The 19,458-nt window shown below is 39.0% G+C and overlaps 1 protein-coding gene across 2 annotated transcripts in view; it reads right to left on the reverse strand.

Annotated features, from left to right (window-relative positions):
* Window positions 1–19,458, reverse strand: part of LOC127419628 (signal peptide, CUB and EGF-like domain-containing protein 3) — a 151,414-nt gene that overhangs the window by 107,956 nt on the left and 24,000 nt on the right. For both annotated transcript variants that reach the window (XM_051661183.1, XM_051661182.1), the window contains exon 2: window positions 2,507–2,629. In XM_051661183.1, the coding sequence (XP_051517143.1) occupies window positions 2,507–2,629 (123 nt within the window). The remainder of the gene's footprint in view (window positions 1–2,506; window positions 2,630–19,458) is intronic.

Below are 19,458 nucleotides of genomic sequence, written 5' to 3' on the forward strand. Positions count from 1 at the left end.
ATAACATGTTTTGAGTGGCACACGCACTCTCTGAACGAGAGTAGGGAGATTTCAGAGTGCGCGTCCAGTTTTGAGTGCAAGCAAAGGAAATCCACGTGCGAGCGCAGAGATTCGTGCAAGCGTAACCGGTACATGGCATGACATGCATGTGATCTCATGCCATATAAGGGCAGAATGCAAAAGTTAACGGTTGTAACGAGTCCTCTCCTCCAAGTCAGAATGCACCCACTGCTCGAGTCCAAGTCCGAGTCATTAGTGTTCAAGTCCGAGATGAGTCATGAGTCATCAATATTGCAACTCGAGTACTACAACACTGGTATTTATTCAATTTTTCAACATAACATTGCATTGCTTTTTATCAAATAACTGCTTTTATACAAAATCCTTACAGCACAATCCGAAACACTGGAGGTCATTTTGTCAAATTTGCACAACAGAACATCAAAATGTGAGATACTCATTTAATCATTATTATTATTATTTTTATTAAATTACAGTAAACATTACTGTATGTGCTGCATGTTTCAGAGCGCCATGCTCTCTGTTATCTACTATACACACACACACACACACACACACAGAGTGTGCGTGATGATCATGATGTAGTGTTTTCAGTGTATGAGCTGCTGGCTTCACACATTTTGAAGGGCGCAGCACAGGCAGATTATATATTTATTCAATGGAATCGCAGCTTTTCGTGGTTTAACCATCATTCTAGGACATATCACGATTTTAATTTGATTAATTTTACATTAAAAAATTCATTTTGTGTTTTTTTATTTATTTATTTTTATTATTATTATTATAGCTAATGCCATTTTTATGACTGGATTCATTGATTTCATCCATGTTTTACCAATGCAGCATTAGCTGGACATTTTTTTTAAATATATATATATTTAGGCCTACATCCCGAGGTGTTAAGGCTGCATCACCATGCTACCACCGCGGAGCGTGAATTCATTTATTAAAAAAATCAGCGGTCCAACAGTTGTCATAGTCTCAAGTTTACAACTTAAATGTTTATGTAGTTAACACAACAGCAATGTTGGAATGAAAAAAAAAATCAGATTTTGCACTGTAACAATACTTAAACTATTTCGTCAGAATAAAGCAGAGATGACAGCAGATGAGTAGAGAATGCATATGAAAGGGTTTCCATAACCACTGATGTTGTTTGACAATGTGCAGCCGCCGGCAAATACACAAAATACACCTATCCCGAATCCTGATCGTTGCCATGTTTTTGTTCATCAAAAATCTTGTTGGGGGGCCTGGGTAGCTCAGTGGTAAAATACACTGGCTACCACCCCTGGAGTTCGCTAGTTCATTAGCTAAAATACTAGGGCGCGCTGAGTGACTCCAGCCAGGTCTCCTAAGCAACCAAATTGGCCCGGTTGCTAGGGAGGGTAGAGTCACATGGGGTAACCTCCTCATGGTCACCATAATGTGGTTCATTCTCAGTGGGGCACATGGTGAGCTGAGCACAGATGCCACAGTGGATGGCATGAAGCCTCCACATGCGCTATGTCCTTGTTGGCAACACAATCAAATTTCCAGGTTTTCCAGGAGGACATGTAGGAACCCTGTTGTTATTTCATTTTGTAGCATGTGTAATATATTTTATGCTCTATTTCACATTCAAAAGAGAAAGAATTGAGTGTGTAATCTTTTTAATTTTGCATTTGAACCTCTATTTCCCTTCCCTCAGGTAAGTCTGAAATTGGAGTCAAAGAACTGTAAAACAGAGACATGCAGCTCAGACATGCCAGACCTTAAAGTGCAAACACATACACACACACAGAGAGAGAGAGAGAGAGAGAGAGAGAGAGAGCAGAAATGATAATATTATAAAGACTACACTGCAGAAATCTTTTTATTAATAAGTATATTACCTTGTTTTCCAGTAAAAAAAAATATCTAAGCATCCTTAAAATAAATACATTTAGGCAGATGAGAAGACTTGAAATACATCTTGAATTAATCCTGCTAAAAAACATCCTGTTTTGTTGGTCTTAGCTGGTCTCCCACTCAGGCCAGGCTGGTCTAATTGGCTGGTTATAGAGAGGTTTGGGGCGCTTGACAGCTGGTCAGACTGGGAAACCAAATGGCCAACCAGCTAAACCAGCTGAACACCAATTTGGCCAAGTTGGGAGACCAGGTTAAATCAGCTAAGACCATCAAAAAAGCTTACGCAGGTTTAAGCTATTTGTTTTTTCTTTTCTCAGTTGTTTTTTTTTTTTTTTCTTATCCCATTGCCAATTTTGTTAGATTTATGCTTAAACCAAGAAAATATTATTTGCCACTGGTTTTAGAAAAATGTACTTAAAGATGCACAGTATTCTCTGAAAATAAGTCTTAATATGTTTTAAGCAAGTTTACATATTTTTACTGGAAAACAAGACAAGAAATACTATATGCAGAAAAATCTAGAGTCAAGCCTTCATTTTGACCTCATTTCTCCAGCAAGTGCTTGTGTCTTTATCTGTTTTTAAGGTCTTCTTACCTTCGCAATGTTTTCCATCGCCCTTGTATCCTGATTTGCAGATGCATTTGTATGACTTTAGGGTGTTCTGGCAGATGGCATCGATACTGCAGCTGTCCAAGGCTTCGGCGCACTCGTCCACATCTGCTGAGAGAAGAGGAAATCAAGAGGCTTAGATGATTGTGGAGGCTCTATTTTGAGTAAACCGCCACATGTTTTTTGCTGCGGGTGAATAAATAGAAACACTGAAGCGAAAACCCGATGATCCAGCGTGGCAAAGCTGCTAATTTATTTCACAAATCCACCAAAAAAGGGATGGTTCACCCAAAAAATTAAAATTCTGTCATTTACTCACCATCTTCTTGTTCCAAACATTTATGCTTTCATAGTGGGCACATTTGTCAAGCTCCAAAACTGACAAAGAAACCTCCAAAAAGCACCATTAAAGTATCCTAGAAGTACTCAATAAGGAATCGTGCACTATATTTCAAGTCTTCTGATTCAACTATTTCTTTAACTTGTGTGAGCTATTCCTTTTACTTGTCAGCACACAGTGGTAGAGAGAGGCTCAGGTAAGGAGCTACAATAACCAACAAACCAGCATCTCCAAACCAAATCTGACTGGATGTCAATGGAGAAAGATGCTTTTTGCCTGTATAATAGTGGTTAATGGTTCTGGAATCTAGCAGCAGGGGCTAACTGGATAACGCTATCCAGCCAAACCTTGACTTCTTGGTTTCAACAGTCAAATCTGTCTTTCTCCTTCTGAAGTCAATAACAGTGCAGTGTTGTCTCATTGCGTCTGTCTTCTGTGGACGTGCTGTCCAGTCACAGCAGATTGGGTGACAAGACAAGTTGTATGTCTGCTGTTACAAAAACAGATGCTCATCAAACCAGAAGATTGCTTATTACATGTTAGAGGTTCAACAATCTTGAGCCAGTTTCTACAAAGTCTCCTGCCGAAATTGGTGCTAAGAAAATAAAAGACAAGCATTTAATTTGAACACTTGTCGGCCAACACTTATATGGATATTTCATCAAGCTGAAACCTCTAACACATCCTGTTCTCACCCCAAAATTCTGCAGACGTCAGTCACTTGCAAAAAACATCTACAGAATTCTTTTTTCTGAAACAAATACTGCATCAAAGTAGTGGATGTCAAGTTCTTTATGGCGGCGTTAGTTATTATATTACTCACTTTTAAAGCCACACACTTTTAAAACTGTTTACAAGATGGCACTTTTAGTGGTTTAACACAGCAGCCAGAGTGCTTGTTCAATATAAAAGTGTCTCAGCTCTTTAAAGAAACAAAGATAGATTGCTGCTTTTTCTTAAGAGCACTAATACTAAAAATCATACCATTCATCAGATCCCATGCTAAGCCCAGTGAAACGAGGGAAAATTATGTATTCCCATCTGTCCATGTGCCCAGTTCTTAAAAGGATAACTTGCCAATAATAATAATAAGAAGAAGAAGATTCAGCAGATTGATCCAAACCTACTACATCACTTCTTTCTCCCATGTAACACAAAAAGAGATGTTAGGTACAATGTTAGTTTCAGTCACCATTCACTTTCATTGCATCTTTTTCCCATACAATGAAAGTGAATGGTCTGAGAAAGTGTCTGAGGCTGTTACTCTTCCTAACATTTCCTTTTCTTTTGTATTTAGTGTTATAGTGGGGTATTAAGGGATGACATGCCTATTCACATACTGTAAAGATCAATCATCCAAAATCCCACTCTCACAACATGACCAATCAAGACTCACAATCATGACCACACAACAGAACCAATCAGATTAATTCACCACAATCATGCTTAAGTCTAAATTATACTTACTGGGCAAACAAGCTTCTTTTAGTTCGCCAAAACTTTGTGATTTAATGCACTGATGTTTTTGTTCTTCTAAGTTGTTCGATTGGTGACATTTCTTCTGTTCACGCACATCGTTTAAATTCTTGACATATAAGACTCGGCTAGTCGAATAGCGTTGATGACTGGTTAAAACTAATCGTGGGTGTGGTTTGGATGTCACATTCTTTATTCATTTATTTTCCTCAACTAACTAATTTTAAAACACATAGTATAAACACAGGCTTGTTTGCCTAGGGTGCTTTGGTTTTTTCAGGAGAAAAAAGTTAGGCTTCTTCCACTGAATACATTAGGCTTTACACAACAGAACTAATCTGACTCATTAGCCACAATCATGCTAACACAACAGAACCATTGAGAATTATTTGCCACAATCACACCTATACAAAAGAACTAATCAGATTTATTCACCACAGTTATGCTAATACAACAGAACCAATCAGATTCATTCACCACAATCGTCCTTATACAACACAACCAATCAGATTCATTAACCATGGTCATCCTTATACAACATAACCAATCAGATTCATTCACCACAATCATCCTTATACAACACAACCAATCAGATTCATTAACCACGGTCATCCTTATACAACACAACCAATCAGATTCATTCACCACAATCATCCTTATACAACACGACCAATCAGATTCATTAACCATAGTCATCCTTATACAACACGACCAATCAGATTCATTCACCACAATCATCCTTATACAACACGACCAATCAGATTCATTAACCACAGTCATCCTTATAAAACACAACTAATCAGATTCATTAACCACAGTCATCCTTATACAACACAGCCAATCAGATTCATTAACCACAGTCATCCTTATAAAACACAACTAATCAGATTCATTAACCACAGTCTTACTAGGTGTGTTCGACTTTATGCAGTGCTGCGCTGAATGATCTGCACTGCACAGCTTATTTACGATTGGCCAGACTCTCCGATGACAATGATGACGTGGGCGATGAGTTGGGAATGGCATACTATCCATACTACTCTTACTACTTCTACCATAACAGATTAAAAGAGTAGTATGGTAGTATGCTACTACCAAGGTGTTTATTATGACACCTTCCGTTCAGTACAATTCTCTTTTCATGAAATCTTTATCTTATATATCATGTTTATTCCTAAAAAATAAAAAAAAAAATTCAAAATGATTCAAAACTACTGACTCCTTTATTGGTATTAAATAATATAGGTTCATATCAGACTTTCTTTTTGTACACCCAGGTACTTTATTAAGCAGCACATAACCTATTCAAATGAATAGTGTTTCTGGTTATCATATGTAACATACAAGCGCCTGCATATCTGAATTTCTATCAAATCCACTTCATCTCCAATAAAGAAAGCAAACATCGCACGATCTGCCGTGACTGATGTAGGTTCAGCCAGAGACTATTTAGCAGAGATGGACCACTTCTATTAAAATGAATGGGAGAAGTTGGAACGTCCAATGGTCAATAGAAAGGAAGTCCCGCATTACAGGTAAAAGAGTCAATTACCTTTTAGATACAGACATCACCTGTCAATCAACTCGAGAATGTGCATACAGTTTAGCTATACAGCAGATGAGTAGAAAATGTATTTTTCTTTTTTGCATTATCTGAGGTGAAGAAGCACAATTTATGATTGCAATGTTGTCAGATTTTTCCTGTTTATTTGAAATAGGTTCTTTAATCGTAATCTTGATCAACCGTTTTTGAGATTTTGATTTTCCCCCATTCAAGTAGATAGGAGCTGCACTTTCATGACTGGAAATAGCTTCCCAACGGAGCATTCCAAAGATGGCCGACAGTGGACTGACTTGCTAGGAAGACTTTGGTTAAGCACACGACAGGAAGGGCACCAATGGCTTGAGGTTTTCTACACTGGAATCGTAGGTGCGAACGTTCAAAAGAGATGACGTTCACAGTCGATCAACTGTAGTGCAGAGCGCATGCAGTGCATCAGCAATAGATCAGGCTGTCAGTAAACTGTTGGCACAACAATCGCATTCAGTGTAGACAGCACCATTGATCACAATGGGAGCAATTTACTTTTGATGTGACGCATCGCACCATTCGCGTCCAGGGTAGACAGGGTATTATACATCAGAACCAATCAGATTCGTTACACAACACAAACAATGAGATTCAATAGCTACAATCACACTTACACAATATCTATATTAAATCATTTTGCAGACACATCACCAACTAACGACTTACCAATGATGATAAACACAACTAATTTATCATACAGGAGCCAATAATTTTAATAGTACCACAATACAGAATTTAAAGATTGATTTAAGAGAGATTGGCTGATGGCACCACAAAAATGCACACGCTTGACTAGCGTCTGTCCTGAGCTGTGATGTTAAATGCAAAGGAAAAAATATAAGTTCATTTCACACCCTTAAAAGGATAGTTCACCCAAAAATTCAAATTTTGTGATCATTCCCTCTCCCTATCCCTTAAAGGGACCTCCAAAAATTGGGCACTGGTAAAACATGTACTGTAATATAATGAAATACATGCAGTGTTGCTTGTAAAACCATCAGATTCAATGAACAATAACAATGATACAACAGAGCCAATCAGACCTGTTACCCACAATCACGATCACAAAGCAGAACCAATGAGAGCAATTAGCTGCAATCAAGCTCACATGGCAAAATCAGCATCTGCCTCCGTTCCCAGAAAAAAACGATTTCTTGTATAATAAAGTGGACGAAACAGACCCCTTCTTACTGCAACATCCACCACAAAGAGCCAAGAAAGTGCTTGGGTGGTTGTAACACAAAATAAACATGTCACTATCAATCTGTCTATGAGAAGAATTTAGAGAGAACTTTCCACTTGCTTTAGAGTAGGGAGGCGCATTTTAAAAGACACATAATGCCAGACAATTTCTCTGCGTGTTTTGTCTGTTTCGATTTGGAAATAACAGTGAGGTTGAGCTAAAAAAGAGAGATGCAGATTACACGATTACAATGATGGCTATACAAAATGTATGTGCTGAGAAGATTTCTAAACATTTCAGAGTTGTCGTGTTTCTTCCTTCCCCAAAGGAAAAAAAATCACAAATGAGATCTATTTAATATCTCTATTGTTTCTCCTCATCAGCAATGAGATTACACTGAGAGCAAATGGAAACTTTTACAGAAATATTTCTCCTGAGAAGAAGACCCTTGTGATCTCACATGTGTCTCCTCGAGAGTGTTAGAAGAGATCTCAACAATGTCCCAAACTGTGCTCAGATTTGCCAAAATACCAATCAAATTGAAAGAAGTCTGCAATTCAAAGTCTCAATATGAACTCAAACATTTCTCATCAAATTCTTCAAAGACCAAATTATCTGAGGTACACTATCAGCATTAGTTTTGTATCTCTGTACTCTCATTGTGTCAACAATTGTTTCATTTGTTTCTCATAAGCATTGTAGGAGAGAGACAAAGTTTAATCCAAATGTGGGAAATATTGTGAATCTTCGTATTATATCTCTATATTTGAGAGAGAGAGAGATTCACTCCACTAGAACATAAAATGTCTTTATTACTTTGGCTAGCATTGAAATTACGTCATGAATACTTGTCTCCCTGCTGACCTTGAAACATAAACCTTTAAGAATTCTCAATAAAGTATTCACGGCCCCTGAAATCTTTAACTGAACTCCCTGTGTATGATGTTCTGTCTCCATTAGTAACACATCTGAAGATTCAGTTCAAAAGGTTGTGGATTCCTTTCCTTTTAGACAGCGGAACGCTCTATTTATGGCAGGGCTAGTCAACTGGTGGCCCATCACAGTCTAAAACATCCGAGCGGCGTGTGTAACAGCATCAGCTGTCATCAGAAGCGATCCGTGGTCCAGTTCCAGACAGGAGCGTGCATGTTAAGTTTGTCTGGGGCATAATTCAGTTACACTCCTTTCCAAAACATGAACCAGCAACCTTTAAGTAAGCATATTGTGTTGCGTCTTATTCAGTCAAATGTATTTATGCAGATTGCTTAGCTGCTGGGTGCAGTCAAATCTACAGAATCAAAAATATACATCACAGCAGTTGTTACAGAAGGGATGTCAGCTCATATGCACAACCTTTTTCAACAAAAGATAAATCGATGAGGAAAACCGAAATTTAAAAAAAAAAAATGCACAGAAGAGTTTGCTTTTATTCTCCATGTTTCAAGTGTTAAAAGTTCCTGTTTCATCAGTTCAGGGTCTGTAGTGCTGGTTATAAGTGATAACGTTAAGCGTCACTGAACCTGCAGACATGCATGTACAGTATCCTGATTATGTTTGGTTCTAAATACAGATGTGTGTCAGCATTCTCAATTGCGAACATCAAATCAGTTCTCCGTCAGTTCTGTTCTCCGTTTAACAATGATTACTTGCACAAGTATCTAGATTCTGATATTTGCAGGGCAAGGAAAGGCTATTTTCGCCATCATTGAATGGGAGGATAACAGTCAAAAAGAAGAACAAAATTTTCTCGTTTTTCATTTTTAAATGTTTTTTTTTTTTTATGTAATAAGAAAGTTCTATTTAAGATTTCCAATGTTTTCTTATGTGGGCTGATATTGTCAAAGATACAGACTTTAGCAGATCTAAATGTTTGTCCTCGGACTAATTAATATTCCTGTGTTTCGCCAATTCATGACGTCACCCATCCAAAAAATCAAAAACAAAAAAACAAGAATGTCCCAACCTCTGTTTTGTTTATTTTCAAAGGAAGGTTCATCAAAACCTATTTGTTAGTTGAGGGTGTGAGGTCATATTTGTTCTTCATGTTTACATTTTTCATGGTAAAATTCATTTTTCATGTTAACATGTTAGTTACAATAAAAATGTCAGCTAAGATAAATACAGAAGAAAGTTTGGCCCCAGTCAAGTTTTAATCTGGGTAATCTTGCCCCCGCAAGAAAGTAGTTAAAGAACCCTGATTTAGGGAATCGAGGAGTTCCATTTGTGGCACAATGTTGTTTAACACAACAATGTATTTTGATTTGCCCCTCCTTTTCATCAAAAAAGCAAAAATCGAGGTTACAGTAAGACACTTACAATGGGGCCAATGTGTAACCATTAAAATAATTACAGTTTCAAAGTATAGCCACAACATGTGAAAAATAACATGACTTCAGTGTGATAAAATTGCTTACTAACCTAATCTGTGTAAAGTTATATCTAATTTTACAATTTTGTTGCCATGACAACATAATGCCACAAACCCTGTAATCCCAGTAAACTGCGAATTAAACAGATGTGATGAGTACAGAGTCTAGCACAATAGTGAGGAGCAGGACAGGAAGTGTCACTCTACATCCCTTTGACCCTGTGAGAATGAAGAGTAAAATAAGTCAGGGTAAAGGAGGGACATTGCAAACAGCTACATGTCTGTCTCTAATTATGTAATGATTAATAACAAGTTTATGTGTAGTGTATAGAATGGGTTGCGTTTGTAGGTGTAATTTTGGGACAATTCTTGACACCCCACCCTGGACCTTACTAATTTTCAAACCCTGGTTACGGCCTTGATAAATTTGTAACGTTGTGATTCACCTCAGAGCTGGTTGGTTTGGTTCAAGGTTTTTGTACGTTTTATTGAATAATCTTTCAAAATTCCCCAAAATCACGAAGAGATATCCTCCAATCAGAGAAGTTGATGTTAAGATGCAAACGGAAATCACGGCAAATCAGCTCAACGTAAATGACGTAAACCACACGTTCTCCCTACACTATTAAACTACTTTAATATTTAACAATAACCTTAAAAATATTGTTTTCATACTATTGTTTTTATAATAGTTATAGATATATTTTTTTCTGATTTGCTTACGTCTTCTGCAATGCTCCATGGGATGTATAGTTCAATCCCTGATAGCATAAGTACATAGTAAGCTTTTTTCTTCAAATCATAGTTTTAATTATTTGATTCGCACCTCAGAGCTGGTTGTTTTGGTTCTTGGATTAGAACATTTTATTGAATAATTTTCCAAAATTCCTATGGAAAAAAACCAATGGGACAAATACTTCCAGAACCAAAACCGCTCTATACAATCAACATTCTGAGTTTCTTGAAAGCACAGTTCTCTTTTGCACGATTCCTCTAAATGTTGTGCACAGTGCTGTAGGTGGCTGGCTCAAAGATTAGAGGCGGTATGGGGGGCTTTTCCGTCACTGATTAATGATCGGGTCTAAAACTGGCACATATATTTAGTCGACGGAGACGGACTGTCGGTCAGACTAAGAGGACTTCACTAAAGGTGTGTGGTTCAAACACAGGGTGATGTTTGCTTACAGTGAGACCCTCACTGTTTGTCCAAGCCCCCCTTCACACACTCTTAAAAAAACTCACCCGTATGGAAATAGTCTTCCTAAGGAGTGAGGAAAGATTGCATTAATGCAGACACAGCATACTATATATCCTACACAGGAAGACAACAACCTGACTGTCTAACTGTCAAAATGAAGATTCCATTGTAAGTGCCTCACTGCAACCTCGATTTTTGCTTTTTTGCTTTTCTTTTTATTATTTATTGTGGTAATCCACATTATGCATCAAATGCTGTCGATAACTTGTATTAAATCTGGAATATTCCTTTAAGGTTAGGAATTGTTCAAATCCCTAACCCCAAGTATAACCAGCAGTTGTAGTGATGCTTGCCATAGCAACCACCATTAATAAATATTAAATAGTAAATTAAGTGTTAAGTGTGTGACGGCTTTAAATGTGACACTGAACACTTGTTCGATTAAAGCAACAGTTGTACTGTTCTAATGTATGCAGCTATATGTTTTGGAGAGAACCAAATTTTGCAGAACAAAATCTAAAAGTGGCCCACTTTACACTCGCTTTCAGGTAGTTCCACCAACTAAATATCATGTTAGCAAGTGGATCTAACTTTGCCATTACAAGTTTGGCAGCCAATCAGTTGAGCTGGTGGAACGCCAGATACAGTAGCGCTGACACTGTGAGAGCAACAACCTCTTATTTCTGGCCAAACATCCGTTAGCATGTGGTAGAGTGATGTTTAATCGCCCTCAGAGTGTGTGCATGTGTGTGTTAGAGAGAGAGAGAGAGGTGTTGGTTGTGCGAGCTGGCAGGTCGTCACAGGCAAAGCCAGCACAAAGTCTTCATCTCATGGGTTATTAGGCGACATAGAGACGGGGCAAAAGAAAAAAGGGTGTTGAAGAAATGCAGACGTCAACGCGAGAGGAGAATTTAGCATCCTCCCCCTGCCATCTCTTCCCATCTAATGAAGGAACCCACTGTTTGTCGTCCGAACAGCTTGTAAAAGAAATATCGCCTGCTTCTATTTGTGCCGTGTCCAGGCGACTTTAACAGGCTGGAAAAGCCGTGCTATACTGCAAAAAATAATGTTCTTACTGAGTATTTTTGTCTTGTTTTCTTAAAGCAAGATACATTTACTTGAAGCAAAATGACAAGATATTTTGGCTTGTTTTTAGAGAAATCTAACAAAATTTAGTAACATTTATGCTTATAACAAGAAAAAAACTATTTGCCAATGGGGTAAGTAAAAAACTTGATTAAAAGGGAAAACAAGTTTATTTTTCTTACCTCATTGGCAAATAGTTTTTTCATGTTTTAAGCATTAACCACACCAAATTTTGTCAGACTTAAAATCTTATTCCATTCTGCTTCTCAAGTAATTATTTCTTGTTTTAAGGATGCTTAGATATTTTACTGGAAAAATTTGTTTTGCTGTGTACTGCAAGCATTGACTGATGGCAGCTCAGTTTCTAAATTTGCTGTCCTATGCCATAATGTGCAACAGTGACTGTCCATTGCGGAAGTATTTTTCCCATTCATTTGCTCCTTAGGCATTTCAAAACATTCTTCAATTAAGAGTTCTAGACCTCTAGGAATCAAACCAACCATATCTAAGATAAATCACAATGTCTGCGTCCTACAATATAGTATGCCAAAAACAGCATGCCAATCCTCAGTATTCACAAAAGAGTAGGCGAGAAATACCCAGATGATCTACTACATCCATCGAGATTCTGAAGTGCTTATTCAATGGGCATTTTACTATCCCATTATGACGCACGCGAACTGAGGAGATGTCACGTTTGAAATGCAGAATTAAAAACAGAGGAGAATCGCAAGTCAGACGGCTCTTCTCAACTATAAGTTCTAGCTATACCAAGAAAGTTGTTCCTTGAGGTTACTTTGTACTTGTTTAACAAAACCAGAGTAGATTAATTTTGCGGTTGTTGTTATTATGTCATGTATTTGGGTGACAATGCCCACACTCTCGGATGAAGTATGTCCAGGAATGTATTCATACTCCTCACCTGCATACCTAAAGAACGTACTTTTGTACAGGTTGAGAAGTGCGTTCTTCATCAAATGCAGTAAATACTCTGACAGTACGCAATTTTGGAAGCAGCCAACATTACAAACATTGATTTGAAGCAAGAAAGATTCAAGAGCAAATAAATTAAAACAAGCAAAGTGAACTTTTAAAATCTTTTTTAGTGCATTAGAAACTTTACCCCTGTATCAAGGAAGTGGCGAAATTATTTCTGTTGTTTGGGATTTGCCACTACAATATATACACTCACTGAGAATTTATTAAGAACACTATGGTCCTAATAAAGTGCCCGACGTGGTCTTCTGCTGTTGAAGCCCAAGGTTCGATGTGTTGTGCATTCTGAGATGCTATTCTGCTCACTACAATTGTACAGAGTGGTTACCAAAGCCTTTCTGTCAGGTTGAACCAGTCTGGCCATTCTCTGTTGACCTCTCTCATCAACAAGGCGTTTCCATCCACAGAACTGCCGCTCACTGGATGTTTTTTGCTTTTGGCATGATTTTATGTAAACTCTAGAAACTGTTGTGCGTGAAGTCCCAGGAGCTCAGCAGTTACAGAAATACTCAAACCAGCCCATCTGGCACAAATAATCATGTCATGTTCAAAATCACTGAGATCACATTGTTTTGGTTGATGTGAACATTAACTAAAGCTCCTGACCCGTATCTGCATGATTTCATGCAATGCACTGCTGCCATATGATTGGCTGATTAGATAATCACATGAATAAGTAGGTGTACAAGGGTTCCTAATATAGTGCTCAGTGAGTGTATATAGTTTGATAGTGCAACCTATTTTTGATAGGCCAGTAAAGAACCACTAGTCTAGACGAACTAAGGAGACAACCATTTTAACCTTCATGCATTTCAAAAATTCTAAAAGTTTGATTGATCAACCAATGGGATTCTAATATACAATTATTTTACCAATAAATCTAACTGCACAGATGCCAGTACACAGATAAGAAAATGTAGAATGTAAAAGTAAATATTCAGACCGTTTTTATTCACACAGCAGGGAAAGCCCCAGTTAGTCTAAATAACTGTTGTGCTAATGGCATTCTCTTATGCCTTAACAGACGAACTGGTTGGGGTGGAGGATCTGGGTTGGCAGCGGACCTGCTAAAGGTTGTCTTCTTTTCACCACCTCATAAAATTGCACACAGAGCCATTGGCAACATGGAATTTCTCTGACTCTGAGAATTCAGAGCTGCAGACTGTTCTAAACTTAGCTCGACTTGTAAAGTGATGTCCACTCTACATTTATGCATTTGGCAGATGCTTTTATCCAAAACAACTTACAGTGCATTCAAGCTATACCATTTATTAGTATGTGTGTTCCCTGAGAATCAAACCCTTGGCATCGCTAGTATCATGTTCTAGAAGTTCTCTACAATAAAAAACATTAAATTATAAAAGACTTCATAAAATGGTTTCACAGTTGCAATTTTCTTTCCTGTGTTGATACATTTCCAATTGATGGTAAGTTGGGGCTTATCAAACAGCCAAAATACTTTAGTTTACATTAAACCCCTGCAAAAGCATGATTTGCTACTTGCTATTGCTAATTAGAAGCAGCTGGTATTAGGGGGAAGGACATTCTCATTCTAGGCATTTAATTGGGCAAACAAAAGTGTGTGAACAAAATGAGTCATCAATAATTTTTAGATGAGAAAAGCTATTTTCATAGTAGAATACTGTAGCAGCCCCTTTCACTGCTGTTTGTGATTGTCTCCTTTAATTAGTTATTTTCTTATTTTTACACTTCACAACCGTAAGAGCTAAAAGAATCAAATGGGTATTTTGCAGGGGGTAAATCAATTTAAACAAAACAATTATACATTACAATTGGCAATTTTACAACAATATTACGTTAAACAAAACATCTAAACATAAACAACACAAATCAGTCTCGAACTAAACTGACAAAGACACGAAATGTAAACACATAAAATAAACAGAGGTGGGTAGTAACGTGCTACATTTACTCCATTACATTTACTTGAGTAACTTTTTGGAAAGTGTTTTACTTTTATGAGTATCTTTTATAGTGGGTACTTTGCCCTCTTAAATAAATTTCTGATGAAAATATTTTACTTTTACTTCATTACAATGGGCAGTATTCCTGTCATTACATTACTTGTTTTAATTTAATAATTGTTAATAAATGCATAATTGTGACGAGAAGGAGGGCGGGGCAGGCCCCCAATCGGACTAATCAGCCGAGGAGAGGGATAAAGCCGAGCCGGATGCGGCAGTTCGGGAGAGAGAGAGCCACACACAGCTGCCATGTGTGTTTATGTTTGTGTCTTTTTATGTTTTCATTAAACATTATTTTGATGGTTCGTCCGGTCCCCGCCTCCTCCTTGCCCATTTTAACCCTGTTAAATTGGTCCCGAAACCCAGGAGGAAGGAGGGATGCGCTGTCGTGGAGTCCTCGCCACTGTCGTCCGCCCAAAGGAGCAGCCGCGACCGTCCACCGGGGGACGGAGGAGTCGCTGCCGGCCGCCTGGATGTGGAGAAACGGCCGCCATCCACGAGGGGAGGAGGGGCTCGCTGCCGGCCACCTGGAGTGGTGGAGCCACTGCCAGGGACAGAGGGGCTCACTACCGGCCGCCAGAACGTGGAGGGGCGTTCCATCCACCAGGGTTCAGAGGACTCGCTGCTGTCCGCCCAGGGAGGAGTGGCTGTCATTCGCCAGACGGTGGAGGAGTGGTCGAGGACCAGGTGACGGTGTGTCTAGGAATTTTTTTCCTCTCTCTCTCACTGTCGCTCTCACTCTTTCCCTCTTCCCTTTTCCCTCCCCTTGTCTCCCTCCCAGGTCTAGAAAGGCGGGGAAAGCCTGCCGGCAGGCGTGGCTGGAAGGACAACACCCCCCTTCGTAAAGGAGGTGGTGGGGATATACGGCCTGAGGCAAAGGAGGGAGGAGTGTGACAAGGAGGAGGGCAGGGCCGGGCGTGCACATGGCCCGGCCCCCAATCAGGCTAATCAGCCGAGGAAAGGGATAAAGCCGAGCCGGATGTGGCAGTTCGGGAGAGAGAGAGCCACACACTGCCGTGAGTGTTTATGTTTGTGTCTTTTTAAGTTTTCATTAAACATTACAAATGTCCAAGACTGTGTACTAAACGTCTTTCATGAGGGAATGAACAACAATCCCATGAAACATTGTGAATGACATAATCAATTTAAAAAATATGTAAAAATATATAAAAACATTGATTTTAAAACATTGACATGAAGTTGTTGGTTATAAGTATAGAAACAATATATTTTAATTCTACAGCAAAATACTCAAATATTTACAAATACACTGATGAGCCAAAACATTATGACCACCTTCCTAATATGATCCTCTACGTACTCGACCTGCTGAGGCATGGACTCTACAAGACCCCTGAAGATGTCCTGTGGTATCTGGAACCAAGACATTAGCAGCAGATCCTTCAAGTTCTGTAAGTTGCGAGCTGGAGCCGCCATGGATCAGACTTGTTGGTCCAGCATTTCCTACAGATGCTAAATCGGATTGAGATCTGGGGAATTTGGAGGCCAGGGCAACACCTTGAACTCTACAAACCATTCCCGAGCAATGTGTGCAGTGTGGCAGGGTGCATTATCCTGCTGAAAGAGGCCACTGCCATCAGGGAATACCATTGTCATGAAAGGGTGTACCTGGTTAGCAACAATGTTTAGGTAGGTGGCACATGTCAAATTGATGTTGACATGAATGGCTGGACCCAGGGTTTCCCAGCAGAACATTGCCCAGAGCATCACAATCCCTCCACCGGCTTGTTGTCTTCCCACAGTGCATCCTGGTGCCATCACTTACCCAGGTAAATGGAGCACACGTACTCAACCGTCCACGTGATGTAAAAGAAAACAAGACTCATTGGACAAGGAGACCTTCTTCCACTGCTCCAAGGTCCAGTTCCGACGCTCCAATGCCCATAGTAGCCACTTTCAATGGTGGACAGGGGTCATCATGGGCACTCTGACCAGTCTGTGGCTATGCAGACCCATATGCAGCAGGATGCGATGCACTGTGTATTGTGACACATTCCTTCCGTAACCATCATTAACATCTGACTTGTGCACAGTAGACCTTCTGTCGGTTTGGACCAGATGGGATAGCCTTCGTTGCCCTCGCACATCGATGAGCCTTGGGCGCCCAACACCCTGTCGCCAGTTTTTGGTTTGTCCCTCCTCGGACTACTGTCTGTAGGTACTCACCACTGCTGACCAGGAGCAACCCACAAGCCTCGCCGTTTCAGAGATGCTCTGACCCAGTCGTCTGGCCATAATAATTTGGCCCTTGTCAAAATCGCTCAGGTCTTTACTCCTGCCCATTTCTCCTGCATTTAACACATTGACTATGAAGACTGATTGTTCGCTTACCATCTAATCTACCCAGACCTTGACATGTGGCCTTGTTAGGAGATGATCAACTTTATTTGCTTCACCTGTGAGTGGTCATAATGTTTTGGCTCATCAGTGTATACAAGTACTTTGAGAGTGTAGGGAGACTTGCAGAGCTCTTTTGGTGCATTTTGTTGACCACGATTCTCTGATTGGTGAAGCATTCCTCTTCAGGATCATGGGTAGTGTAGTTCTTCACCAGGAATTCCACTATTAATCACGTTTTCTAAAGTTGAAATAACGCAGACTGATGGCTTCAGCAGAAGCATATACCATCAATGAACAACCTTGGAGCTCACGGTAGTTCTGTCTTTAAAGGTTTTTAAGTTGTCAATAAAAAAGAATTAGCCTATGGAAAAAATGAATGGAAGTTTTATTTCCAGACCCCGACTGCTGTGCTCTATTATCTCGTAAAATGTATATGGTTATTTAGCATTTTTTATCCAAATCCAAATTTGTGCGAAAAGGTACTTTTGGCAGTCCAATCAAATAATGAGCCAAGAAAAAGATGTAAAAAAATTGTGGTTGATTATTACTGACTTATGATTCAAGTAGGGCACATTGCACTATGGAATACAGTACATACTATATACTGCAGAAATAGTAAGTGTAGTATGCTATTCAAAACAAAGTCAATTATAAAATATTTGCTTTATTTTGTCAACTTTTTGAAGTACACAAGCAGATAAATGGCCTCAAAGCTAACTTACATGAACTAAAAGCCTCAAACCTCTAAACTCTTCAGTACTCTGGGATTAATTAAGTGCTGGTTTGATGCTGGCCTAGCTGGTGAACCAGCAATGAATTGTGACCAGCACTGAAAACACAACAGACTATATGCTAGTCTTTTCAACAGGGATTCAAGCTCTTCTTACAAAAAAAGCTTTAGTTGCTTCAAGAACAAGAACTGATATCAGAGAGCTAATCGAGGTGACAACTTGTTCTAGAACAAATACACCCTTTCCGTAATTTCTTCATTTCATTCATAATATTGAATTTGTCCTCTGCACATCAATAACTGTCTGGTTTGGTTCAGCTACGAAATCAGATATCAGAAGACTACAAAGGACAGTTCGGACTGCTGAAAGGATTATTTGTTGCCCCCTGCCCCCCCCCCCCTTCAAGAACTATACACTTCCAGAGTGAGAAAAAAGGCTGGAAAAATCACTCTGGACCCCACTCACCCTGCCCATTACCTTTTTGAACTGTTGCCTTCTGGCCAACACTTCAGAGCACTGAGCACCAGAACCGTCAGGCACAGGAACAGTTTTTTCCCCTCAGGCTATCCATCTCATGAACAGCTAAAACTGCCTTTTTGAGCAATAACTGTGTGCAATACACAGTTTAGTCATTTTTATATTTATCCAAAACATTCAACCTCTTCTGCCATTTCATTCCTCTGGAAAAAAAACAAAACAAAAAAAAAAACATTTGCACTGTACATAACAGATTTGTATTTGCACTGTACATAACAGATAACAGATGTGTATTAGACTGCACTACGTATGTGTATGTGTGTGTCTGTATGTATGTGTATAATTATTTTTTATTTTTTATTATTTATTATTTTTTATTTATTTATTTTTTATTTCCTGTCACCAAGACAAATTCCTTGTATGTGTAAGCATACTTGGCAATAAAGCTCATTCTGATTCTGATAAGCCAAAGCATCATGCTAATTATATTAAAAGACAGCCTTTATCGCTTTATCATACCTTTGATATTTAATGCATGCTCAGGCAACAAAATAAGCCTATTAAAAAGTCTGATTTTCTTTTGACAATGTCCAAGTGTATGACAAGGGATGTCTTTGACAAAATCACTGATCGCTATCTCATTTCCCTCGAGGCACATCCGACAGACAGGGATGAGCAATGCCAAAATCCAGACATGAAAAGCATCCCTGCCTGAAAGAGCCAGAGGATGTTTCCATCAAGTATACGACTTAAAATAAAATTGAGAACATCTCATGTACTGCATCCAGACAAACAAGGTCGATCACAGAGCAACTTGTGTGAAGTTTTCTGATGATTTTAAGATCAAAATGTCATTATTGGATGGTTGTGATTAAAACAGTTTTTTTACTGGAGCAGAATCACTGTTTGACAAAACAGATCACAAACATTATTTCAGAATAGATATGAATAGTCTATGGCCGAGAAGGCAGCATAAGAAGTTTAACTCAATTAGTGAGTTTCATAACTTTTCCCAGGGTCTCCTCTTATGGCTTTGTGCCATCTTGGTGCGAGCTGGCAAACGGCAGCTTCATGGCACCAAACGCAACCTTTCATTTTAACCGCAGGTAAATCCATGGAGTGTTTTTCCCTTACGGAGCAAAATA

This window comes from Myxocyprinus asiaticus, chromosome 29 (genome assembly GCF_019703515.2).
Source record: "Myxocyprinus asiaticus isolate MX2 ecotype Aquarium Trade chromosome 29, UBuf_Myxa_2, whole genome shotgun sequence".
Lineage (NCBI taxonomy): Eukaryota > Metazoa > Chordata > Actinopteri > Cypriniformes > Catostomidae > Myxocyprinus > Myxocyprinus asiaticus.